Source organism: Penicillium canescens, assembly GCF_028828765.1.
Source record: "Penicillium canescens strain IBT 15451 chromosome Unknown utg000002l_segment0_segment0, whole genome shotgun sequence".
NCBI classification, from domain to species: domain Eukaryota; kingdom Fungi; phylum Ascomycota; class Eurotiomycetes; order Eurotiales; family Aspergillaceae; genus Penicillium; species Penicillium canescens.
Window position 1 is genome coordinate 5,548,518 of NW_026703964.1, and position 24,078 is coordinate 5,572,595.

Below are 24,078 nucleotides of genomic sequence, written 5' to 3' on the forward strand. Positions count from 1 at the left end.
AGACTCATCGCGCAAGGAATAAGCAGAAACCAGGCCTATTCGACACAGCGGACCGTCCTTGATCGTCGCACACTTTATGTTCACCGGACCTCCTGCGCGCTCGAGTTGCGTTTCATGATTCCCATTTTTTCAGACTCCGTTAGACATTTATGCGACCTCGCGCTTGCCCTCCTTGCGCTCCTTCTGTTCAATGGGTCAGTATTTGTCATGGATGGATGCATGGTTTTGTTGGGTTCGGGTTGTGGTCAACGTACGAGGGCCTTCATGGTGCCGTGGAGAGCGTGACGGTGGTTGCGGCGGAACTTGGGGTCAACACCCTTGAGGGAAGGGTAACGGTTGGTCTTGGGCTTCTTGATACTGTTCGGAGAGGTATATCAGCGATTCGTTCTGGTAGATGTTGTGGTAGGTGGTAGGTGGTAGGTGGTAGCAGGTCGAAGAATTTGTCCAAGTGAATATTCAAGATGTGACCCCGGAATATCACACCGAATAAAATCGTTCGCCCGCACCCATTTTCCCACCATTCCCGTAAATGTCGACCAAAAGGTGTCGTTCAAGTGCAAGAGGGTCATCGAAATATTGAAGGGTAGACGTACCCGTTACGGTGAGCCTTCTGGCTGTTGTGGTGCTGGGACGCGTTCTTGGACTCTGTGGGCGAAAATCATGTCAGCGATGTCGCTCTTTTTTTCTGGGCGGCTTGCAGGCGAGCAGAAGCCATATGGTCGAGGGAGAAACGTACTGGCCATCTTGACGGATGTTGTCGCTGATTGACGGTGGGATGGTTGGTGAGGAGAGGGAACTGGGACGTCAGGCCTAAGAGGCTCGGCTAGGGCTCGTTCCGTTTGTGGGATCTCGCTTATCGGGCGGTGTACATAGTAAAGAGACAGATGGCTTCAGCAGGATACTGCAATGATATCATATGCTAAGGGATTATCATTGTTTGCTAGGTTGTTTTTAATACTACTTTGTCTTTTTCTTTTTTTTTTTTTTTTTTTCCCTCTGGACTTTGCTGGACTTTGCAGCAGATGATTCTTTTTCACTGACACTATTCTGCCATCCATAGCACGTGATATATACCACGTGACGGCCTAATGGATATATCTCTCCTTCTGCATAGAACCTTCGCATGATCATAGAGGTTATATGATGGTCATATAAGTCCCAAAATCATGACTGAATCTTGGGAATTGTGTGTCAAGCGTGGCCAGAACTTCCGTCCCTGTTCGCGGCACCTACCCTCACCAGAAGGTAATTGATTGGAGACATTCCGGTGGTGGAAATGCCAACTCTGGAGTATATAGGTAGATGATTGAATAGAACCTTTCCCCATTATCATTGCAAATAGGTATGCAAGCACGAGTAAACACAGCTCAGACTTGGCCATACTTCGGCCGTTGGATTCCCGTGCCACGTGACCCGGCGCTAGGGAACAACCGGCATTCCGACTTCGTCTTTGCACTGCAACTTCAAGAAGGATAACCCAGCCTTTGCACGTCATCCACCCTTGCAAAATGAGCTTCAACCGCCTCGCTCGCTCCGGTCTTTCGGCTATGAGGGCTGCCCGCCCCTCTATGCCCCTCGCTCGTGTCCCCAGACGTACCTACGCCGATGCTGTCGACACCCTTAAGCTGTCCCTGACCCTGCCTCACCAGGTGCGTGAACCAACCGTGTTTGTCATCCCATCCAAACACAAGTACTGACTTTATTATTGCTCGATAGACTATCTACAAGGCTACTGGCGTGTATGTTATCCATTGACCTGCGCCCGCCTCGGCGTCTTCGCCCTTTACCTAAATACTGACCGACCTTCGCGATCACAGTACCCAGGTCAACATTCCCGCCGCCTCCGGTGACATGGGTGTCCTCTCCAACCACGTTCCCTCCATTGAGCAGCTGAGGCCCGGTCTCATCGAGATTGTTGAGGAGAACGGTTCCACCAAGCAGCTCTTCAGTACGTCCGACCCTCGCACCTAGGGATCACCCGAGAATCTGGTCCTTGAATGCGAGCAAATCAGCTAATAACAATGTTTCTCAATAGCCGCCGGTGGTTTTGCCGTTATGCAACCCAACAACGAGTTCAGCATCAACAGCTCCGAGATCTTTGGCCTTGAGGAGTTCAGCGCCGAGGTAGATTATCCTCCTTCGCGATGTCGCAATTCCAGCTGACAATCCTTTCCCTATAGAACATCCGCGCCCTTATTGCTGAGTCCCAGAAGACCGCTAGCGGCAACGGCAGCGAGCAGGACATTGCCGAGGCCAAGGTTGAGCTTGAGGTATGAAATCGTGGTGACTTTGAACCGGCCAAATGCTGACTGAATTAGGTTCTCGAGACCCTCCAGTCTCTCGTCAAATAGACTTGCTGTACATAACCATTATTGCCCTTGAATCTGTAGAATTATAGCAATTCTTCTTTTCCTCATTGGTCTCCAAATATAGTAGGAAGGTGCACCTTCCCGATTGGGACACCATCTATTTCTCTCTTCCGGGCGATCTCGTCTGTCTCTTTCTCTCTCCCTCCTTCGCACCAACATGCCTTCTGCCAGGTTAATCAAGTCTGATCCTTTGGGCGTCGTGGATACTCGACTCACTGACTCTCACCTGTTTTCACCTTCGTTTACCTCCACTGCAGATACTCGAGTCACCTCTGACTCTCGTGATCTGTTTGCATCCTCTCTTGTACCCGTCACTTCCAATACCCCAGTCACAACTGGCTCCCATCTGAATCTCTTTTCACCATCCTTTGCTACTTTCACTGCTTTCGGGCTCGATGGACCAGCTGACACGATGATGACCAAAAAGCCAAGTCTGAAGCAAGAGCATGGGTTCAGAGGACTTCAGGAAGCCTCGCTTGGCTTAAATGCCAGACGATACTTTCCTCGATTGGTTCTGGATGCAGCTACAGACAAGTACATCCTCGACAACGTTGGTGAACCAGCGAACCCCCAACGGACCTCTACACCAAACAGTGAAAACGACAGCAACGAAGAACCCGTGGTGCCTCATGCCACCGAGTACTTACACCTGAATGATATGCCGAATACCGAGGAGTTTAACTACGACTGCTTTCAAGATTCGCCCGAGGCAGACTCGCCCAAGGGACACTCTGTCTTTGGTGGACGTGATAGTAGTCAATCGCCAACACCTACAAAAGTGCGTCTTTTGAGCGATCAGCAACAATTACTCAAGCCTCCCATCGCTGCTCTAGCAAACCATCACCCAGCCCCAAATGTCAGCTCTCTCAAGAAATCTGGCAACCCTGGCTCGGCGCCGCGATCCGTTCGTTTTTCTCCTGCTAGTTCTCCGATCCCGCCTTCACCAGCACAACGCCCGCTGCCCTCGGTTGAACGAAAGCAGGACCATCTCGCATCCTCTCGGCAGAAGCAACATGGTAGGTGGAAGGTTATCCGTCGTGCAACCCCTCATCGAGTCTCTCCGCCACACAGCCCCATGAATATGGCCTCGGCCCAGGCATCCCGGACCCGGGATCAGCCTGGCATGCGTCCTCCGTTCCATTCAAGTCTACCAAATGCAACATTTAATGACTATTCGGGAAACGCAGCAGGCACTCTCATCGCTGATGAGCCAAAGAGCACAGGAAAAACTAAGAAAAAGGTCCCTCGTTCTATGGCGTTCTTAATTGCAATTTACAGACCTCGAGAACAACCGGCTAGCTCTCCCCGGAAGGACCTAAAGTATGTGATTGCCACCATCGTGTCCCAAGCGACTCTATCGGAGGGCAAGATGCCTCGCTTTGCACCTGAACTTGAACAACTTGCCTTTCAGCCGCCCCTTGATGAAGTCCTTTGCCAGTTCTGCATCATCCTTCCCGCGATTTTGATCATCATGCCTGTGGGTGTCTTCTTCTATGCCCTCCAACTTCTGGAAAATACTCGCATCGGTGCTGCAATCATCTACTTTGTCAAGCTTCTGTTTTCAACGTTTGTCTCTGTCGTCATTCGAGCAATGGCCAAACGTGGACTGAGACTCATTACCGGTGGTGGTGTGAGGTTTGTACCCAACAACTCCAACTGAGTGCCAAATTGCGAAGAGCCCATGGCATCAGGCAAGATTGAAAGGACATGCAGACCAAGGGATACGTTTGAGCCAATTCCGATACTTGTTTGCATATGTTATGTCTATGATCATCTGTTTGTGTAATGCTTTTGTTTTCCTTCGAGATATGTTTGTGTTTGAACATTGAGTCATGAGTCATGGGTATGATGTATATGTATTCCTGAGAGGCCCTTTGTTGTTGTTGCTATTGTTTGATTTTGATTGTCAAAACTTCGAGGTATCATGAAAGTCAGTGGGAAAAGAATGTAATAGCATTAATCATTTGAATCAATAATCATTCAAACCCTTTTGCTAAAACCCAGTAGATTGGCTCACAGGACCTTTTCCTACCCCTCTATACTCGACAAGAAGCATCATACCTTGCATGCTCTCGGGATGATCCGGACCTGTCATCCTATTTAGCACATCTGTGGATTTCCTCAAGTATATCCGTCCCCTTCGTCCAATGCGTTCTGGGCGAGGTAAAACTGTACAACGCCTTGCAGAGCCTATAGCGTCTTAGATGGGGAGGGGATATGGAGTCTTCTGGTCTGTGTCTGGGCATGTCACAACATTGGGGCTCGAGATATACTCACAGAAATGCTCGTTGACAGCCACAAGAGATTTCCCGTGTAATTTTCGCTTAGATTCTGATACGGACGTGGGAATCTTCGTTGACATTTTAAGAAGCGGGGTCTCGGTTTCAGACAGGGTTGTATAGGTTGTATATTAAGCTGGGCACCATCCAGGCGATGAACGAACCCATCTCATCCCTCGCTCATTCGTCTTCCTGCTTCATCTTTTTATTAGTATCTGAAACTATAGATTGATAACTCTGTTCTTCTATCACAACAGTATGAAGGCCATCAAGGATAGACTGCGGAGAAGCTCGACGGATCAGAATCTGTAAGTATTCCCAGAACTGACCATAGAATAAGCTCACAACACACAGGTTCTCTACAGAGGGTGCTATAGGCATGAAAATACTCTCTGATCCGTCCAATTCCGGCCTGGAGTGAGTTCACAGAGACCAAACAAAATAATGATACTGACATTGACTAGTATTGTCTTTGTCCATGGATTAACTGGCAACCGCGAGACAACATGGACGCATAAAAAGGGCACTTGCTGGCCCCAAGACCTCCTGGTCGGAGACTTCCCTGCTGCACGTATCATGACCTTTGGATACGATGTCGATGTCGCTGGACTCTCGACAATTTCTTCCTCAAATCGATTATACGACCACGGCCAATCACTGGCCTATGCGCTTGTCAGCCAAAGAGAAAACTTCCCTACAAGACCCATCTTATTTATTGCACATGGCTTTGGCGGTCTTGTATGCCAGCAAGCGCTTATACTCAGTACTCAGGTTGATGGTCTCTGGCAAATCTCAAATTATGCTGTTGGCATTATCTTCATGGGAACTCCGCACCACGGTTCATCATTAGCATTTCATGGCGAGAGGCTCACAAGGTATATAAAAGCCTCTCATATAGCCAAAAAAGAGACTGTGGGGACAAATCCTGGGCCGAACGACCTGCAAAGAGTTGGGACTGGATTTCAGTCTATGCTTCGTCGGGGGGATATCTCTTTGGAGGTCTTTTGTTTCTACGAGGCCAAGCAGATAAATGACGCGGTGGGCAGGATTGTTGAAGAGGACTCTGCAGTCCTTAGAGGCTATAAGAATTGCAGTATTGAAGCTAATCATTTCAACATGGCTAAGTTCAGTGGTCGATTGGACGCGGGCTATGAACACATTCAGACTCTCATTGCTAGTTTGATTGCGACATCTCGGAAGGAGAATGAGGCTGATATTACTGGGACTCCAAATCAAGCATCTGTGGGTTCTTCTATCAATACTTCCTGCCCAGGAAGCCCTTCGTCGACAAACTACACTTTGCATGGTCACACCGGCTACAATGGCTTTCAAGGCGCGAGCTCGAGTGGCTTTTCAAATTTTACCTTTACTTGACCTTGGCTGTGACCCTGGCTGTTAACGTTTTCTTTCTTTCTTTCTTTCTTTCTTTTTTTCTTTCTTTCTTTTTATTTTTCCTTTTTTTTCCTTTTTTTTTCAATCTTTTCAATCAGTTTCACCTTGCTGCTACTCCTACTAAGATCAGTTTATGCGAGGCGGATCTAGAAGCTAAACCCTCCAAAGCCAGAATCATGCATCATGCAAAACCAAAAACCAAAGTATAAAAAGACAAGGCAGATTTACTAGAACATTGTAATGACCACAAAAGCGTTTTTTATGCAATGGTGTATAAGCTATACCCTACGGTTCTAAGTTATACACCTACCCTCCTTGGCGGGCTTGCCGAAGCCGCCCTGTAAGGCATTCTGGGTACCAGCGTCGAGCAGCTCCAGGAAAGCCGTCATGGTAAAGAAGGCCCGGTGATGTTAAGAGCTAGAGCGTCGTTCATTTCGTCCGGGGAAAGTTGGCAAAGAGGGTCTCGCGCAGCTCGGAAATCGATGCACTGGGACTAAAGCGCACCGCGGGTCCGATGTTGCCCGAATTGGCGACGACGAGGTTGACATAGCCGACTTCATTTTTAATGTGGTCCACTGCGGCTTGAAGGCCAGTCTTGGATGTCACATCGGCTTGGACTGGGACTATGTGGGTACTCCTCGGCTGCCTTCTCTAGCACTTCCAGTCGACGTCCTAGAACATAGACCTTCTGCGCGCCGTTGGCTGCAAGAGCCCGTGACATAGTAAGCCCAATACCCAGTGGGACAAATTGTTTAGCAAAATCCCTTCGACAATGGTGGTGGACTCCACTGACCACTTGCCTCCTCCGGTAATGACGGCCACGATGCCGTCTACCCGGAAAACCGTGCTAAGAGTCAACTGCAGATGCCATTTTAGCAGGCTATTGAGGTGATCGAAAAAAGAAAAGAAAACCGGAAGAGAGGTGAGGAACAGAGATGAGTGACTGTAGCGGAGTTCGACTCGATATATGCGTATAGTCTAGTGGATTTAGGGCTTCCGGCCGCCACTAAGACAATAAGTGATATTTCCCTCTAGCAAGCCTTGTAATTTTAGTTTTTATTTAATTTGTCAGGGATTTTTTGTTCCTATTTATCTTTCAGCACTAAGCACCTAATCAACGCAGGAACCCCACACGGGGGACATCAATTCTCATTCTAAACAGACGAGCCCTAATCCCTTTATCATATGCCTCCAGTATGTTTTTAGCAAGTCAACCCTCACCGGGAGGAGACGCAACCCTTCCCAATTCGCCTTACCCGACCCATTCCCACTTATAGTACAAGCGAAATCCAAAGAAAAGGAAAAGAAAACAAAAGGAAAAACAAATCAAGAAATACAACATATATCCCATGACGTCGTCACCATCATATCCATAACCATACCCAGAGTAAATCCCACCATCTCACCTCCCATCACCCCCTCCGATGAATCCTTCTAACGTGATCTTTCATATTATCAACCCGACTAAAAACCCGCCCACAACCCACAGCCTCACAAACAATCCCAGGATTATGCTTAGCCTCATGCCTCGCGCGATCCTTCTTACTAGAAAACCCATTATGCACAGCCTGCGGACACCCCTCATGCCGACAGAAGAGATACTTCCGATGCCGATTGAAATGCTTCCGCAGATCACATCCACGTCGGAATACAGCCTGCGAGGAACAGCCCGGGTGTGCGCACCGCCAGGCTCCGTCTGCTGTTGGGGTTCCGTAGTGTGTTAGGTCGCTTGTGCTGCTTGGTGGGGAGGGATTGTCAGAGAAGGAGCGGGTTGGGGAGGGGCGTGTTCCTGTGGAGGAGGTATTTGAAGTAGTAGTAGTAGTAGTAGTTGTTGTTGTTGTTGATGATGATGATGAGGGGATGAGTTGTTGGGATTGAGGTTGCGAGATTGAGACTGGGAAGAAGGATTCTGGAATTGGGATTGGGTCTGTGAAGGCTGGCATTGAGAGCCAGTCGTTTGCTGTGCTCAGGGAGTTACTGTGGGCGAAAGGGTCTGATTGAACATCTGTAGTGTGTGTGTAGGGCATGGCACCTGGGTTTATTGCTTGGTAGGAAGAGTAGAAGTCGCCGGTGGGGTTGGTCTCGATGCACCATTTGTTGATTTGCTGGGGGCTATAGGTTGACATATCGGGCGTGTTTATAGCGGGCTGCATATGGCCCGATGGGTAGTAGCTCTGCATGTAGGGAGAGGTTGGTCCTGAGCAGGCCGAGGGCTCGAGCGAGGATAGAGCTGGGGAGGTTGCAAGTAGATCTGCGTTGGAGGCTGTGGACCATGCGTATTGTGAGCCCAGTGTATCGCTACAACATGAGCCTCGTCGGGTTGAGGAATAGTTTTTCGGTGCGAGGAACATTCGTGGGGCTGGTGTGTCCATAAAGTCTAGCGGTTTCATGCCAGAGGAGAGGTGAGGGTTGAGTTCAGGGTGGCCTGTTAGGCCCACCATGTATGGCTCTAACTCCCGGCCTCTGTCAGGCACAGTGGGATACATGCTGTTTGGTTTTTGATTACGAGAATACAGGTTGGACATGGTGATCGAGAGGCAATGATGGAAGAGTTCTGGGAGTGGTAGGGCTGAGAGAACTTCGGCCGTGAAGTAGATGGATGTGGAGGGAAGCGCCCTCATACAGTTAGCTTGTAAAAGAAAGACGAAAGAAACGTGGTCAGGCGTAGAGTCTGAGTTAGAAGACAACCCTAAGTGTTATAAGGTTCTCCTGGGGATCGAAGAGGCTCGTATCCAGCAGATGCAGCTATATTTATGGCGTATAAACAGCGTGAGGCAGTGCTGTAATCCTAACAACCAGGCGTTCCGCATAGGAATTTGAGATGGATCTGCAGGTACTTCAGATAGTACTGATAATACAGCTTATCCCCAAATCTGATGTTGAATCATTCTGAATCACAAACATGGGCTTGCGGGCATAGTCCTTGGCAGCGATGATCCATGGGGCTTGCATAGACTAGTCTCCCATTTGTAGAAGTACGGTGCGCTTTACTAACGGCATTAGGGCTGATAGATGACGGGAGTGGCATTTCCATAGGGTATCATTACGATCTTGGACAGGGTCTGTACTACTTTCATCGCTTATTGGCCCCCAGGCAAAGCCATGCGACGCCCAACTCTTCGGGTTGATCGTAGCTCAGCCTTCACAGCCTTATGTGTTATTTGTACCTCTAGTGTAACACGCTATTCATGAAACGTGGCGACCTCATGTTTGTACTCCATTATAAATCCATCATGAAGTTATACACTTTGCTTCCAAATTTCCCTCAGTCAGCTTCAACGTTACGTTCAAGGAAAGGTGGTATTCTGATTTCTCATACGCAACACGCGTAAGGCGCTGGGGTATGAAATGATTCACATATTTTTATCAAGGTACGGCGATCACTTCTTGAAGAAGGCAACGGCGCGGGCCACTCATGGTGCATAACGAGGGAGAATGAAGAAGAAGAATGATCGAAAATGGATAGGACTGCGGACTTGGCTCAGCTATGGCAGTGCCTAGAGCCCCAAAACCCGACACCGACGGTCAGAACCGTCGACGGAACTCGGCAACGCCGTATTGAGTGAAGTGATTGGATGAAGAAGAGTACTTTGTGCTTATCCCTGTGCTGGACCAATTATATTGTGCTGTGGAGGGGCAGATGTTGGGGGCCCCCAAATCTGAGTAGCGGTGTCTTACTTCAAGCCTCTTATGCACTCTGTACTCCTTCTCGCTGGATCTCGCTCGACCTTGCAATCTTCGTGTCTCAAATCATTATACATCTATAGCCTAGCCTTATAGAAACGCCTTGGATCGCCAAGGTCTTGATGTGAGACGGGGATCGGAAACCCGCCCCCATGTCTCAAAACAACGCTACAAAAATAGAGAAATGCTCCATGCCTTGAATTCGGCCCCCATGTATGACTAACTTCACGCCTGGGCTCTCACAGTGTCGTCTTGCCCGACCAGGAGGGGTGTCCGCACGCCCGGGCCAGGGGTTCTTTTCGAGTCGTCCCGGTACAAGACATAGTGTTGGATCACGAAGATCGCATCGAAGAAGATGGTAACGTTGCCGAGCAGCAGCTTAACCGGGTTACCGGTGATACCGCTCCAGTCACTTTGGAGACTGGAGTCGAGTACCAGTTGAACCATTGAAAGAACACCGCCAGCCAAATCCAGCAAAATGGTCCCTATACTCCAACCCACCGTTGACTTGCGCTGGTAGTTCAACCACACCTGCGGCATATACTTCACAATGGTGATAAGAAGTTTGACATATGAGAACGAGTAGATCTGGTTGCATATTAGGTTTCTCTCCTTTTCCAAATCATCGGAGTGCGATATCTCTACTCAACATCTCTTCACTTACCACGTCAATCCACGCCCAGGATGAAGGATCATAACCCCCATCCGGGCTACGCGCTAACACAATCCACATAACCATCAAAGGAGCCAGAACAGATCCCCAGAAGAGACCCGCCATTAGCCAGCTAATCCTCTGAAAGCGGGACACATGCAGACCCCAGATGAAAGGCCAGAACTGCGTATACATGATCACAGTCAACAGCACCGCGTGGGCCGCAAATGCAAAGTCATTGAACCGGACTGTCGGCTCCTCAGCCGCCGGGTGTCGAGCGGCATACTGCGCGCGGATCATGGGCGAGTATAGGAACGCACCGGTGTATATCGCATAGCAGACGAAACCCAATGGATTGATTGTGGATAGATCAATCGATAAGCCGACCGTAGACTTGCGTTTGATATTGGTGAGGGGTTGGGGATAGAAAGACCCAGACCAACAGAGCATGCTGTGTTTGAGTCAGTTGTGATCCGGTGCAGGTCGGAGGGATGCGGAACTCACTATGCCCACCCTAGGAGCCTATGAAGGTTAGTTATGTCTCTATAGCAGATAGAGAGGCGACGAACCGGGAGAGGGCTTTAATGAACACCTCAATCTGAGAGGTCATGTTGGATCAGTCTAGGACGTCATCCCTGGAAAAAGAGAAGAGAAGAAGAGGGGAGACACAGGGAGGAGACTTGACGAAGTTGGCGTGTTCAGCACGCAATGATAAGATCAGCTGATAAGATATGTCCGATCAGGAAGGCGGTCAGTTTCTGTGGCTGAGTCAGCAGTGGTTGTCCGGGTTATGTGTTGTCACGCTAAACCCCAAATGGCAAACAGTTGACTGGGGATTCGGTCAGCTCTCCAGACCTGTTGTGATTCCTTCCTTCCTTGTACTTACGGTCTTGTTCAGACGGCCATATTTCCAATCTTATCGGGCTTCACATTTTTACCCTAAAGCACTTCTTTTCCTACCTCTCCTTACGCTTCTCGACCTCTTGTCCACCTCGACCTCCCTACCTAGGTCTTGTGAAACACCGTATTCCGAGCCTATTGATTGAACAATACACAATTCATCGGCCACTTGCCATTTAGCATTCCAGTTTCACTTCCGAACCCGCTGTCGCATGGTGCATTCTTCAGATCGGGGGATCCCGACAGATCTCCTTCGGTAACTCCGACATTCCAGATTGAAGATCGCGTGGTATTCGAAGAATCCGACGCAAAATGTCAGTCTCAGACCTCGCCGCTGCGGGGAGTAACACATACTCGTCAAACACCCTACATGTTGGAGATGGCACCTGGGACTCGGGGCGAGATACCTTCTTGCTACCCAATTTGATGGGCGTCAATTTTGAGACGATGCGATACAATGGTTAGTTGGAAACATTATATATTCTTATAATCCCTTTGTTTCTTTAATTTGTTACTAACTTATTTCAGGCATGGGCAATCGTTTCAAAGATATGGCCGGGTACCATTCCATTATCATCGCGCACGGCGTTATTGCAGCAATCGTTTTCTTGGGCATCGTGCCCATATCAACCCTAATAATTCGATACTACTCCCGATGGAACCCATACTGGGCATTTAAATTGCACGCCTGGGGTCAGGCGCTGACTCTGCTCTTGAGCACTGTCGTGTTTGTGCTTGGATGGTTTGCTGTCGGGCCAGAAAGAAGCCTGACCAACCCTCACCATGGAATTGGCCTGGCAATCTACGTTTTGGTTATTTTCCAGGTGCTCTGGGGCTGGTTCGTGCACAAGGTGGAGAGCAAAAGACAACGAGTTCATGTCCCCTTGAAGCTGGTGGTAAGTAACTAATTGAAAAGAAGTGAAGTTTCGATCTAACATGTATTAGTTTCACCGGTGGATGGGCCGTGCCCTCGTCATCCTGGGCATTGTTCAGATCCCATTGGGACTTACACTTTACGGCTCGCCCAAGGTCCTTTTCATCTTGTTCGCTCTTGCCGCCTTTGCCTACCTGGTTGCTTACTTTATACTCTCTTATCGGTATGATACCGAAGGATATCATATGGGGAGTGAACATGGCGGTGGTCATAGTCATTACACTGGACCGTCAGAGGTCTCGGAACACCATGGGGGTGGACATGTGGGTGAAGCACTCGCTGGTGGTGCTATGGCCGCTGGCCTGGCTTCTATGTTCCGACGACGTCCTCGCAGTCGCCACGCCAGTCAGGTCTACGAGGAGTCCCGCACCTCTGTTTCGGATGAGAAATACTCAAATGAACCTTCGCACCATGGTGGTGGTTTCGGTAAGAAACTCTTCGAAATTGGCGCATTAGCCGGGGCTGGTCTTTTGGCCAAGAAGTGGTGGGATCGTCGAAAGAAGCGTGAAGATGATGCCGAGTCAGGTCGGTATAGACCCGCTCCTCACTCGCGCACTCATAGCTACACAGACGAGTCGCTTAGCAGGATGGAAGATGGCCGACCAGAGCCAAGCCATCGAACGCCACTTAATCGACCGCCGAGCCGTCCGCCGAGCAGATCGCAGAGCCCGGGCTCATCTTACTATTACAACAGTACATACTTCACCGAGCCACCCAGGCGGAGGTCATCTGGCATCAAAGATGCGGTTTTGGGCGTCGGTGCTTTTGCTGCCGTGAAGAAATTGTTTAGCCGTGGCAACAAGGAAGATGAAGAGAAACAACGGTTGGAGGAGGTTCGCCGCCGAGACGACATTGATGAATCATTACAAAGAGCAAACAGCAAACGACGTCCTCAGGGAGAAGGAAGCTTCTACCCAAGAAGAAGGACCAGCTCGTACTCTGAAAGCGATCTCACTGAAACAGACCTGACCCGCCCCCCTCGACATGCATCACATGGGGAGTCTCTCCTCACTGCTGAGCCTATGGCATCCGGCGCTGTTCATAGTAGCATGGTCTCAGATATGCCACCCCCGATGCCGCCAGCTCACCAACAATTCTCGGGTGACTTGCGGCCTGAACGTCCCCCCTCTCGTCACTCCCGTCTTTCCCACGATGCAACAGAGCTAGCTGCACCTGTTGCCGCCGGAGCAGCACTCGGAGCAGCCTCTCGCCACAGCCGAAGCAACAGCCGACACCGCGATGATCATGTCGAGTCACCACCAGTATCTGTCAAAGTCAAGATGCACAACGATGGACGACATGTAACCCTTCGCCGACTGACAGAAGAAGAAGCAGCGGCAAGTCGCGAAGCCCGCCGCAGAGAAAGACGCCACTCTCGCCGTCGCAACAGCAGTATAGGCTCCCTATCCGGCCACGAAGACGCCCATGATGATCGCTGGCGCCGCGTCGAAGAAATGGAACGCCGACAGGACGCGGAAACACGACGCCAACAAGCCGCTGCAGGCGTTGCCCCCCTCGCTCCCCCACAAGCAACTATGGCCCCCTCATCCTCATGGGCAGCGCCCCAATCCCAAGTCAGCCTAATGCCGCCGCCCCCTCCTATCCCCAACCCTGCACCTTCGAGCATGCCCTACGGCCCCGGTAGTATCACCTCCCCTACATATACAGGCACCGACGTCAGCGGTTCATACGCGAATAACCGCCGTCGCAGACGTGCCGAGCGAGCCCGTACCCGCCAAGAAAGGCAGCAAGCGCATGGTGTGGAGTTCACCTAATCATACTCTACGATTCGATTTCATGCGTTCAATTCCCCCTTCCCCCTTTCATTCTGTTTATCCCGACCTTACGACATGTACAAAACGAGTGTTCTCCGTGTTGATATGATGATCTCTTTGTCACGGTACGATGTCTTCTTGATATGTTTATGTTTGCTCTCTTTTTCTTGAATGTGCCTTTAAGGCAACGATATGATTCTCTTTAGCTAGCTTTTTCTCACTTGATCTTGTTTTTTTATGATGCCAGCGATTGTATGGATCTTTTTCTTGGTATTGTGTTGTTGGTTAGTCTTCTTTTCTTGTTGCCGATATACCTGGTTTTTGGTAGTTGTTATTGTTATCTCAATGGTGGGCGATGCTGGCTGTGGTCCTTATAACCCTGGCGAAAATGCAATTTATTTGTCGATACTTCGTTTGATTTTTGTTATTTGCTTCCTGTAGACCTCTTTCATTGAAATGCACTTTCGGCCTTCCACCTTCTATCTGCCTTTATTCTCTCTATAATCCAGTCTTTTCTTCGTTCTTATATCGTCACGTTACTGTGGGCCATAACGTACCGGAGCGTGTATGGTCTAGTCTCCGTATAGTCTTTCACTATAATAATTGAAATTCGTCGTTCTAGTCCCAATTAAACAATTAAGTCGTGCAATGCGTATCAAGCGAGTGTACATATGTATACTGTAGACCCATATTCGGTCCAGCTGTGACGGGCCTTATAAAAGCTTCGGGGGGGTTCTTTTGCTAGTGCCTTGATCAGACTTCTCATAGACGCAGAGGTCTTTTTCAACCTCATTGGCTCACTGGCCTGTTCTTGAACCCTTCGTATTTCCACGCTTCGCGGAACCCACTTGAATCCTGAAGAAAAGACACTTCGGGAATGATCAACATGAAACCCCTCCAAACCTCTCTCCCTTCCCTTCTAAGCACGCAAAGACATCGAAAGCGAATGTAGAAGAAAGGCAACCCAATGCAATTGATCAGACAAGATATAAGTTATAGACAAGTAAAAGATAGTAAATGAACACGACACCCCGAATAAACGAATGGCCCATGTAATATCATGAATTTCTAACAATGGACAACGGATGGTATCATTGCAGAAGAACCAAAGGATAAAAGGATACTAATAAAGATAAACAGCAGAAAGGTATCACGGCTGAGGAAGGTCGTCACGCGTAAGGTAGATAGATAGAGAGAGAAGGAGGGAGAGAGAGAAAAAGGGAGATGTAAGGAAGTGATAGGTGGTAATGGTGATGGTAATGGAGGTAAATAAAACACAAAACGCCAGGGTTGCATGCTGTGTCATACTGAGGCGCTTGTTCGAGACATCCGGGATACACAGGTACAAGGTGATGGGAGGGGTAAAGGGTACACCGGACTGGTAGAGATCAAAAATAGGAACAAGAAGGAAATGACAAATCAAAGAATAATGAAAGAATAGAAACGAAGATGTCAAGTATTGTTCATCCTTCGTTTTCGGCCACGGGCACTGCCAATAGGCCTTTGGGCGAGAACCTGTCTCAGAATTGGATCGTCTTTGTTCTTGTCGACGTGGTGTACACGGACATGTCTAAGAGTGTCAGTTGGGCTGATGTCAGATTGAGGCTCGGAGTACGAACCGTTGAAGATTGTCGGGTCGAGGGTATTTGTGTTGTTGGTCTGGACAGAAGGGACACACATAGCCCGGAGAGTTGTGGACGAGACCGTGGCGCATCATTTCATTTTTGCGCTTGAAGCCTTTACCTCCGAGGGCGCGTGGGCAGCCCTCTACTGGGCAGAAATGGGGTCGATCTTGGGAGTGCACATTGGCGTGGGAGCTGGTATTTGTTAGAGGGGTTCTTTCTGTTTCTTTGTGCTCTTACTTGAGGAGATATTGTGTTTGGAAAGGTGCGGCAGTACAACCCGGATGAGTGCACTTGTAACTACCCGTCGGCCCCCCATTGGCCTGAGGAGTCGACGCAGCGAGTGAGACACGATCACTCATTCCTGTCCCAACCGGTTCAGTCGGTGTAGGATAGCTGGTAGGACTCGTGGCTGTCATTGGAGAAGCCTCATACGGGGTTGGAGCTGTTAGAATATCTGTCTGAGTGGGACCGCGCCAGAAAACCGCATGCGAGGCCGGAGAAGGGTTGGTAGAGGAGTCTTTCATGCTCACGGGCGAGTAGTGAGAGTAAGGGCTCGCGGGAATGGGAAACTTGGCCGGGAATGGTCGATCGTAAGGCGAGTCATTTCCTGATGTTGTTGATGTCGGACATGATGAAAATGGGCGTGATGGGTGTGGAGGGTGTGGGCCAAAGTCTGTCAATGCACTGAGCGTTTCGCGGATTGAAGGCAGGGTTTGACTGCTTTCTGGGGAGTTTGCGCAGGACCCTGGCGATGCTTGGATCGGTTGTAATGATGGCAGTCGGGACTTGATCTCTGGCGGTGTCTTGCTGAAAGGCAATTCCGCCGCACGTTCACTGATTGACGGAAGGCGTTTTCTCAATTCCTCTTTCTCTGGGATCGGAGCCAGGGTCGGCTTTTCCGTGATCTCCTTCTCAGTCTTTGCGAAAGGATTTAAAGGATTTAAAGGATTTAATTTCCTCGGATCAAAGTCTGACGGTTGCTTTTGACTTTTGCGATCTAAATCCAGCGGAGTGTCCCTAGCAGAGATGGCGATTTCGGGGTGGTTCGGTGCTAGAAACCCCATCAGCACTCGGTCGCCCTCACGGGTTGAGGTCTGATTCTCTGGCGCGGGCTTACGGGGACCCGTCGCGCCATCTTTGGGGTCGGTTGGGACAAATGGCGGTGGTGATGGATTGTCTCCATAATTGACCTTTGTCGCCTCTAAGCCTGGCGACCTATTGTAGGCATCATCCGAGTCATACATGTCGGACGTCATCAATGAAGTGCATCAGCACTTTTATACTTGTGATTGGTGGTCACACATCAGAATTGCCTATCGATGGTTAGATATAGGAATTACCGAAAAAGAAAAGATACAGTCCGAATATCGGAGGAAAGAGTAGGGAAGGGACCTGACAAGTTGGGATGGGAGATGAGGGGTTACGGACAGAGGATTATCCGAGGACAGAAAATAGAAACAAAACAAGAACAGGCCAGGCATGGCAGAAGAAAAGAGCGAAGTGCAAAAGTGTAGAGGTGCAGAAATGCAGAAAGGCAGAAAGGTGTAGAGCTAGAGAGAGATGAAGTGGAATGAACTTACCCGGAAAGGTGAGAGCGGGTAGTTGATGGGTCCCGTGAGGCTCAAGTGATCCGAAGTCACGACGCCATCTGCCAGGTAGGACAGGGTGTCCGAGGATCAAAGCGAAGTACAGAGGCAAAGTCAAGAGCTAGAGCAAAAAGCAAAAATAAGGGAAGGTGAGGAAAAGAGGCTAAGGTCCCAGACCAGACCAGACTGAAGTCAGAGGCTCCTTGGAAGTTCCACGTGAGGAACAGAATGACGCAGAAAGCAGAAAGAAGAACAGAAAAAGAAAAAGAAAAAGAAAGGGAAAAAAAAGAAAAAAAGGGAAAGAAAAAGAGAAAAGCAAAAGGAGAAAGGAGAATAGGAACTTGGGGGGAGAGGTGAGCCGCATGGTATGGTATGGTAAGGTAATCTATTCTATATCCCGACTTTTTTGTACTTGCTGCCCAGGTGTACTCATGTAGTTATCTTACATATCCCCTCTTTCTTCCTACATATCCTCTTTCTCTCTCACACACACATACTCTCTTTACCTTTTCTTACTATTCCTCCTAAACCCCCTTCCCCTCTCGGGATTCACGGGATTCAACTCGATCATCCCCACCGCTACTCCGGAGTCAACAACCGGCCCCACAGGGGGCTTGATGATGGCTCCGTTCGTGGTTTCAGGTAACGTACTTTTAACGCACCCCCTCTTCATGATCTGCCAACGCGCTGTCAAGCAGATCCACGTTTCAGTCTAGCCAGCCTATGTGTGCATACAGTACTATACTTGGACATGCATGAGTGAGTTGTAGTGTTCCCCTATCCTCAGCCGCATCCCCGAGTAAAAATAGGACCACGGGTGTATCGTATTGTAAAGTGGGTTCTTCAACCCCTCAGCCTCACGTACGCGTAGAGCCGCAGACCTTGTCTCGACCAATCATAACTCGCCGTTGCACTCTATAAAGGCCCGAGAGCGCCTTCGCCACGTCGTGATTTCTCTGCATATGAAGACCGAATGGGGTTAAGTGCTTACACTGTTAGGCTTCAACTTTCTCTTGTATATACAGAGTTTATTTGGCACTAATGGCACTATTGGCACTATCTGTACTTCCAGTAAATGTTAATGTCAAGTGATTCTATCACAACTTCCCCTTGGTACCCTGCTCCTGCACCCGCTTCACCCTCTCCCAAGCCCCCAACGCAAATGGCTTCGCTCGTTTCGCATAATCGCCTGCCCGCGCACTACTGGCCTGCCGCCCCGCAAACCGGGCCGCTATGCCCTGCATAATCACGGATCCCCGGAAAGCAAAGAACGCATCCCCCCCAGGCGATATCCCCTCGAGTGTCGTACCCGGATACCTCGGCGTACCAGCGAATGCAGTCCGCACGGGTGGGCAGCCCGGCCAGCACGCCTGGTTTGAATTGTTCCAGCTGCGAGTCGGCGCCTTCCATTATGTAGGGACTGGTTAGGTTGCAAAAGTCCGACAGCGGGTGCCCGACCGTGGCCATTTCCCAGTCTAGGATTCCGATGACGCGGGGCTCCGTCTTGTGGAAGATCATGTTGTCGATTTTGTAGTCGCCGTGCACGAGGGTGCCCCGGTCGCGGGGTTGCGTGCTCTTGTTGGAGAAGAAGGTTACCATGTCCTTGAAGTGGGGGAGTTCGCCGACGGGTTCTTTGGTGTCAACATCTAGCACTTGGGCTTGGGCGTTGGAGATGGTGGTGAAGGTTGCGATTTGGCGGTCGAAGAAGCCGCTTGGTTTGCCGAATGTCTCGAGTCCGACGGTCTTGGGGATTACGCTGTGGAATTTGGCTAGGGTTTGCACTGCATTCTTCCATCTGCTTTGGTCAGTATCGTCATTGCTTCCAGCGTTGTCTTGATGGGGTTGCATACAGTGCGTTCCTCTCCTCGCCGCTCACTCCAGGCATGGCTGGGTCGGTAAAGTGTCGCCCGTCCAGGAACTCCATGATATAAAACGGTGTTCCGATGACGGCATTGTCTTCGCATAGGCAGTATGCCTTGGGAACTGGGACATCGGTATCCCCTAAAGCCCGAATGATCTTGTACTCTCGCTCCACCTTGTGAGCTGTCTTGGAGAGCAGCTTGCCAGGAGGCTTCTTCCGCAGAACAACTTGCTTTCCATCGGCGGTGGTAAGGAGGTAGGTAGGGTTAGATTGGCCGAAACCGAACTAATAGACAAAGACGTTAGTCAAAGCTATATGCTGATGTGGCAGACTTACCTGTTTGACATCGAGTGGAGTCTTGAGCTCTGGTACAGTTTGGTCAATGTACCGCTCCAACGAGGGAATATCTATAGGTTGGCGCACAGCTCCTGCCATAATTGAATCCAGAACCAAAGAACAAGTATGCAGATATGCAAAGCGCTGAACAGAAGTACAAGTAGTCAATGCGAGTAACCGACTCCGGGGCGAACCTCGGCCCCAGTATTCCCTCGGGAGCGGGGCGAAGACAAACACTTCAAACAGCCGCGGCGCGTCCCAGCGGTGAGACGCGACACACCGCAATTTTTGAAGACACTTTAGACCCTTTAGACCCTTTAGATCTCCCTCTCTCCTCCACCTCCACATTGACATACCATGACCAAAGAGACAACCCCACCAACCGAATCCGAAACCAAAGCCCGTCAACCTCCCTCCCTCCCCGCCTCCCCTCTCGCAAAACGCACCAAGACAGAAACAAACACAGACACCATGACCGCCCCAGCCGTGACATCCATCAGCCAGCCTCTTCCCCCACTGCTGGTGAAGAAGCTTGTGGAAACTGCCCAGGCACCCACGCGCGGCTCGGCTTTTGCTGCCGGGTATGATATCTACAGTTCCAAGGAGACTGTCATTCCGGCTAAGGGCAAGGGTGCTGTCGATACCGGCATTGCTATTGCTGTGCCTGAGGGTACTTGTATGTTGAATACATCTTGCATTGATCTTGGAGTTATACTGTAGTGTTGGATTGGATTGCTAATACTATGGCTGGTAGATGGCCGTATCGCTCCTCGCTCCGGTCTTGCTGCTAAACATTTCATTGATACCGGTGCTGGTGTCATTGATGCTGATTATCGTGGCGAGGTTAAGGTCCTTCTGTTTAACCACTCTGATGTTGATTTCCCGGGTATGTGTTGCGGTCTTGGATTGCAGGATGTTTGCTAATGTGTCTTGGGTCTATAGTCAAGGTCGGTGATCGTGTTGCCCAGCTGGTTCTGGAGCGGGTAAGTTTATCCCCAGTCATTATGTAACTGCTTTGTCTGACTGTTACGTAGATCTACACCCCCGAGGTTGCCGTCGTCGAGGAGCTCGAGGAAAGTGTCCGTGGTGCCGGTGGATTCGGCAGCACTGGCGTTTAAATGTCATTGGGTATGAAAAATGGAAAAATGAGATAATAAAAATAGATAGGCTGGGGTGGCTACTTACGATTGACATGCGCATGAGACGTTACAATGATAAAACAAATTCATGGCTTGATCTAAGAACTGAATCTATGTACAGACCGAAAGGTTTTGGAAGAATGAGTCCACCCACCCGTAATACCATCTATGCCGCCTTTACCAGAACTTCCATGCCTCTAGTTCCATCGTCCAATCGTGTTGCATGCAAGTTATGTATGCATCATGAGATCAAAGGAAAACCACCTATTGCAAATGCGCTGGAAGGTCCTCCTTTCGCCAATCCTGCACCTTGAATTGGATCTTGGGATCACGTAGGACTCGCGTGTTCCGGACCAGCCGGACTTCAGCGGCTTTGGTTTGGCGAAGATAATCCCGTTTCGCTTGCTCCTCGGTAGTCAGGTCGCCGTTATGCGCGGGGACAGCTACAGCCAGTTCGGCATTGCGCGATTCCATGGTTCGCTCCAGCACGCTGTGCATGCTTGAGAGAACTTTGATGGTTGCTTGCGCCAGTGGGAGGTCGGTTGCTGCAACGATGTCTGGTGACACCCACGACTTGGTGGCGCGGAGGTTATCGCCCGCAGCGGAGACGGCTTCGCTGAGTCGGGCGACTGTCAATGCGGCGAACATGTCACCAGTTCCGCTGAAGAAGCAGTCAAGAGCGGGGATATCGACACGGAAGAGACGCGGGGAGCCGTCTGATCTTGTCGTTGAGCCGATTACTGTCAAGAAATTCTCTGGCGGGGGTGGGGTGGAGCCAGACTGGGAGAGCTTGAAGAGCTGAACGGAGGTGATGATGACATGGGGGACTGAATAGATGCGATGAATGGCTGTAATGGCCTCCGCCAGTGTGGCAAGAGAGGTGATTTTGATGCCGGAGAGAACCCTGGATCATTAGACATTGTGAGACATAGTAGATAAAAGACTTACTCGGCTTCGAACTGGTTCGGAAGGATCAGATCGGCAAAAGGAGCAATCTTCTTATATGCCGGGACTACATCGTCGTTGACATATAACCGTCCTTGATCGCCCATAACCGGGTCCAACACTATGACCCGCTATCAGTGTCTGTGCTGGGACATGCACAGGCCAGTATGGAGCACTCACCCCAAAAGAAAGAGCCGGGCCTCTTTTCAGCCTTTTGCTGCAGATCAATGCCAATGGTGCCTACTGATTCGACTGCTGCAGCACTCGGGGCATAGCCCGATAACATGACGTCGAAGTCTGTGAGGTTACTCTGACACAACCCCTGGTAGAGGTCTGAAATTTCCTGGGCGGTGGCACGAGTCCCCTTGAATTGGCGATAGCCGGTGTGGTTGCCTGTCATTTCTTGTGAGTCTGGGTTCGGATGCAGGGCCGGACTGCAACGTACTGAAATGAACAGTGTTCAAGGCGGCCACTTCGCAGCCGAGTGATTGCATGACGAATGTTGCCATTGTGTTTCCGACATGGCTGAACTGTTAGTTGTCGTCTTTTTTATGTATCTTTTGACATGATCAACATGATCAGGGACATGGAATTGCATACCCATAGACCACCTGGTGAAGAGTCAGTTCGGACCTTGAAAGAAGGCAATTTCACAACTTACATGGCTAGCTACAGCAAGAACCCGAGTTTCGGGCACCAATGAATCCTCCATATTACAGCTGCAAAAAGAAAAGGATGATGTTATAGAGACAGACTAACTATCAAGGAGGCTGTGGGGGAGGGGAGTCACCGAATTCGCTCTTACCTAATTGGCCTCCGAGGATTTCTTCCCACTCTCCATCTCCATCTCAATCTCCATCTCCGTCTGTTATAGACCAACTACATTTACGGAGTATGAACATTGTACTTGATATCTTGATACCCCGATATACTCAATAGACCTGAATTGATCTACTTTGTAACTCCTTGATCTACAGAACGTGTACCATACTCGTGCGAGTCTCTCCTTACTGCCCTTCATTTTACCTACAGACCACTCCCTTCAGTTTCAGATGGAGTCACACAGATTCCGACTGATCGACAAGATGCCTGATTCGGGCGTGTCGCATGGACTGGTCTCGACCGGATGATCCTGCAAGGCCAGAATCCTTTGAGGCTGACCCATTGTGCTGTTCCGCCAATTCCGCCAATTCACCAGTTCCGGTACCAAAGCCGGTGTCAACGCCTTTGCCAGTTCAGACCAAGCCAATGTCGTGCAATAGTACAATATACAATATGGACTATACCTGGTTATGGACCACTATTAACGGGATGATGCAGCTGCCCCTGAGCCGAAGTCCCACAGAACAGTCTAGTTTCGGCCAACAGTTGAAAGCTTGCCTCGTTCCGGTATTAGCGCATGGCACAGACAGGTTCTCGGCCTTGGCTGCTTCACTTGCTAAGTTTACTTCGAAAGTATGGACTAAAATCGCGTTAACCTTTATTATATTACCAGGCTTGCCCTCAACCCCATCTCGACGTCGGCATCTCTTATCAACAGAACATGTCCATGTAACGGCGACATGTCCAAGCCGGCTTCATACTCCTAACTCTCTTTTTCTTTATTACGCCCAGCGCACCGTCACTCGTTCAACCACACTCCCTAATCGCGTCTTGCTCAGAGCAGATCTCATTCTTTCTAACCTATGTCCTTGCCACTATCTATCATTCCCGAGAATCAGACGTACCTCTCGCCAATACCGGCCAAGCGCACCAAGCTTCAACATGGCCCGTCTTTATACCACTTTAATCCTAATAATCCTCCTCTGCATATCGTCAATCGCAACATTAGCACAACCAGCGGAGGTATCAGATCAATCTAAAGCGGTTGTGCCGCGATCGGCTTGGGAAACGAGTGGAGAGATCATCGCCGATCAACAGCGATCTTCTACATCAGGAGAACAGCCAGCACACGAGAAAGCCCTGCAACGGCGAATCCTCACAGCCTCAACATCTTCCCTTTCGGAACTCCCAACACCATACGATACCCTCTCCTACGACTTCGCAAACTCAACCAGCTGCATAAACTTCTACAAGAAATGGCGCGCAAACTCAACAATCACTGACTGCCACGCCGTCTCCCTCCTCCTCGCAAACTCCAATTCCTTCTTCCACACCCTAACCTCAGCCGCCGCTACATCCCGCGTCCTCGACGCTTCCTGCTCCCAGGATGTATCCCAATGCTCCGCAATCATGACCTCCCTCGCGGCAGACCTCCTCAACAGCGATAATTGCGCTGAGGATTACGGAAATGGGAATGCAGTCGTGACGGGCACGTATAAGGACTTGGTCGCTTATGAACCGATGTACCGTGCCACTTGTCTGACTAGCCCGTCGACGCAGGATTACTGTTTCGTCGACGCTGTCTCGAATTCCTCCGCGCCCGATGATTATAATGTTTACTTTATGCCTATTGGGAGTGCGTTAAGTGCTGGTGCGAAACCTACTTGCAGTCAGTGCTTGCAGGCGACTATGGATCTCTTTGCTCGTTGGGCGAAGAAGGATGGTCAGTCTCTTGATATTACCTACCTTCCCTCGGCGAGGATTATCAATGCGCATTGT

General features: G+C 49.9%; 10 protein-coding genes across 10 annotated transcripts; 4 read left to right on the plus strand and 6 right to left on the minus strand.

Annotated features, from left to right (window-relative positions):
* Positions 1-147: 147 nt before the first annotated feature.
* On the minus strand, positions 148-796 carry N7446_003341 (60S ribosomal protein eL29; the record flags this gene model as incomplete). The annotated part of the gene is made up of 4 exons (XM_058512090.1): positions 737-796; positions 594-645; positions 255-357; positions 148-183 (listed from the first exon to the last, which is right to left on the minus strand). The coding sequence occupies exons 1-4, from the start codon at positions 741-743 to the stop codon at positions 148-150; spliced, it is 198 nt and encodes a 65-aa protein (XP_058377626.1). The 5' UTR covers positions 744-796.
* Positions 797-1,458: 662 nt separating this feature from the next.
* On the plus strand, positions 1,459-2,413 carry N7446_003342 (F1F0 ATP synthase subunit delta). The gene is made up of 6 exons (XM_058512091.1): positions 1,459-1,649; positions 1,717-1,739; positions 1,818-1,948; positions 2,036-2,124; positions 2,181-2,270; positions 2,319-2,413. Exons 1-6 carry the CDS (start codon positions 1,509-1,511, stop codon positions 2,349-2,351), a joined length of 507 nt encoding a protein of 168 aa, XP_058377627.1. The 5' UTR covers positions 1,459-1,508; the 3' UTR covers positions 2,352-2,413.
* Positions 2,414-2,526: 113 nt separating this feature from the next.
* N7446_003343 (uncharacterized protein) lies at positions 2,527-4,029 on the plus strand (the record flags this gene model as incomplete). Its single annotated transcript, XM_058512092.1, has 1 exon — positions 2,527-4,029. One exon carries the CDS (start codon positions 2,527-2,529, stop codon positions 4,027-4,029), a length of 1,503 nt encoding a protein of 500 aa, XP_058377628.1.
* Positions 4,030-4,906: 877 nt separating this feature from the next.
* Positions 4,907-6,022, plus strand: N7446_003344 (esterase/lipase family protein; the record flags this gene model as incomplete). Its single annotated transcript, XM_058512093.1, has 3 exons — positions 4,907-4,956; positions 5,003-5,065; positions 5,113-6,022. 3 exons carry the CDS (start codon positions 4,907-4,909, stop codon positions 6,020-6,022), a joined length of 1,023 nt encoding a protein of 340 aa, XP_058377629.1.
* A 1,430-nt stretch (positions 6,023-7,452) lies between these two features.
* N7446_003345 (putative C2H2 transcription factor) lies at positions 7,453-8,565 on the minus strand (the record flags this gene model as incomplete). The annotated part of the gene is made up of 1 exon (XM_058512094.1): positions 7,453-8,565. The coding sequence occupies one exon, from the start codon at positions 8,563-8,565 to the stop codon at positions 7,453-7,455; it is 1,113 nt and encodes a 370-aa protein (XP_058377630.1).
* Positions 8,566-9,949: 1,384 nt separating this feature from the next.
* On the minus strand, positions 9,950-10,986 carry N7446_003346 (putative L-cystine transporter; the record flags this gene model as incomplete). Its single annotated transcript, XM_058512095.1, has 4 exons — positions 9,950-10,312; positions 10,389-10,827; positions 10,881-10,898; positions 10,946-10,986. 4 exons carry the CDS (start codon positions 10,984-10,986, stop codon positions 9,950-9,952), a joined length of 861 nt encoding a protein of 286 aa, XP_058377631.1.
* Positions 10,987-11,588: 602 nt separating this feature from the next.
* N7446_003347 (uncharacterized protein) lies at positions 11,589-13,985 on the plus strand (the record flags this gene model as incomplete). The annotated part of the gene is made up of 3 exons (XM_058512096.1): positions 11,589-11,736; positions 11,805-12,172; positions 12,222-13,985. 3 exons carry the CDS (start codon positions 11,589-11,591, stop codon positions 13,983-13,985), a joined length of 2,280 nt encoding a protein of 759 aa, XP_058377632.1.
* Positions 13,986-15,437: 1,452 nt separating this feature from the next.
* N7446_003348 (uncharacterized protein) lies at positions 15,438-16,866 on the minus strand (the record flags this gene model as incomplete). The annotated part of the gene is made up of 3 exons (XM_058512097.1): positions 15,438-15,555; positions 15,605-15,802; positions 15,848-16,866. The coding sequence occupies 3 exons, from the start codon at positions 16,864-16,866 to the stop codon at positions 15,438-15,440; spliced, it is 1,335 nt and encodes a 444-aa protein (XP_058377633.1).
* A 1,530-nt stretch (positions 16,867-18,396) lies between these two features.
* Positions 18,397-19,492, minus strand: N7446_003349 (phosphotransferase family protein; the record flags this gene model as incomplete). The annotated part of the gene is made up of 3 exons (XM_058512098.1): positions 18,397-18,991; positions 19,047-19,342; positions 19,394-19,492. 3 exons carry the CDS (start codon positions 19,490-19,492, stop codon positions 18,397-18,399), a joined length of 990 nt encoding a protein of 329 aa, XP_058377634.1.
* Positions 19,493-20,623: 1,131 nt separating this feature from the next.
* On the minus strand, positions 20,624-22,189 carry N7446_003350 (pyridoxal kinase; the record flags this gene model as incomplete). The annotated part of the gene is made up of 6 exons (XM_058512099.1): positions 20,624-21,436; positions 21,481-21,598; positions 21,658-21,870; positions 21,923-22,002; positions 22,078-22,088; positions 22,139-22,189. 6 exons carry the CDS (start codon positions 22,187-22,189, stop codon positions 20,797-20,799), a joined length of 1,113 nt encoding a protein of 370 aa, XP_058377635.1. The 3' UTR covers positions 20,624-20,796.
* Positions 22,190-24,078: the final 1,889 nt, after the last annotated feature.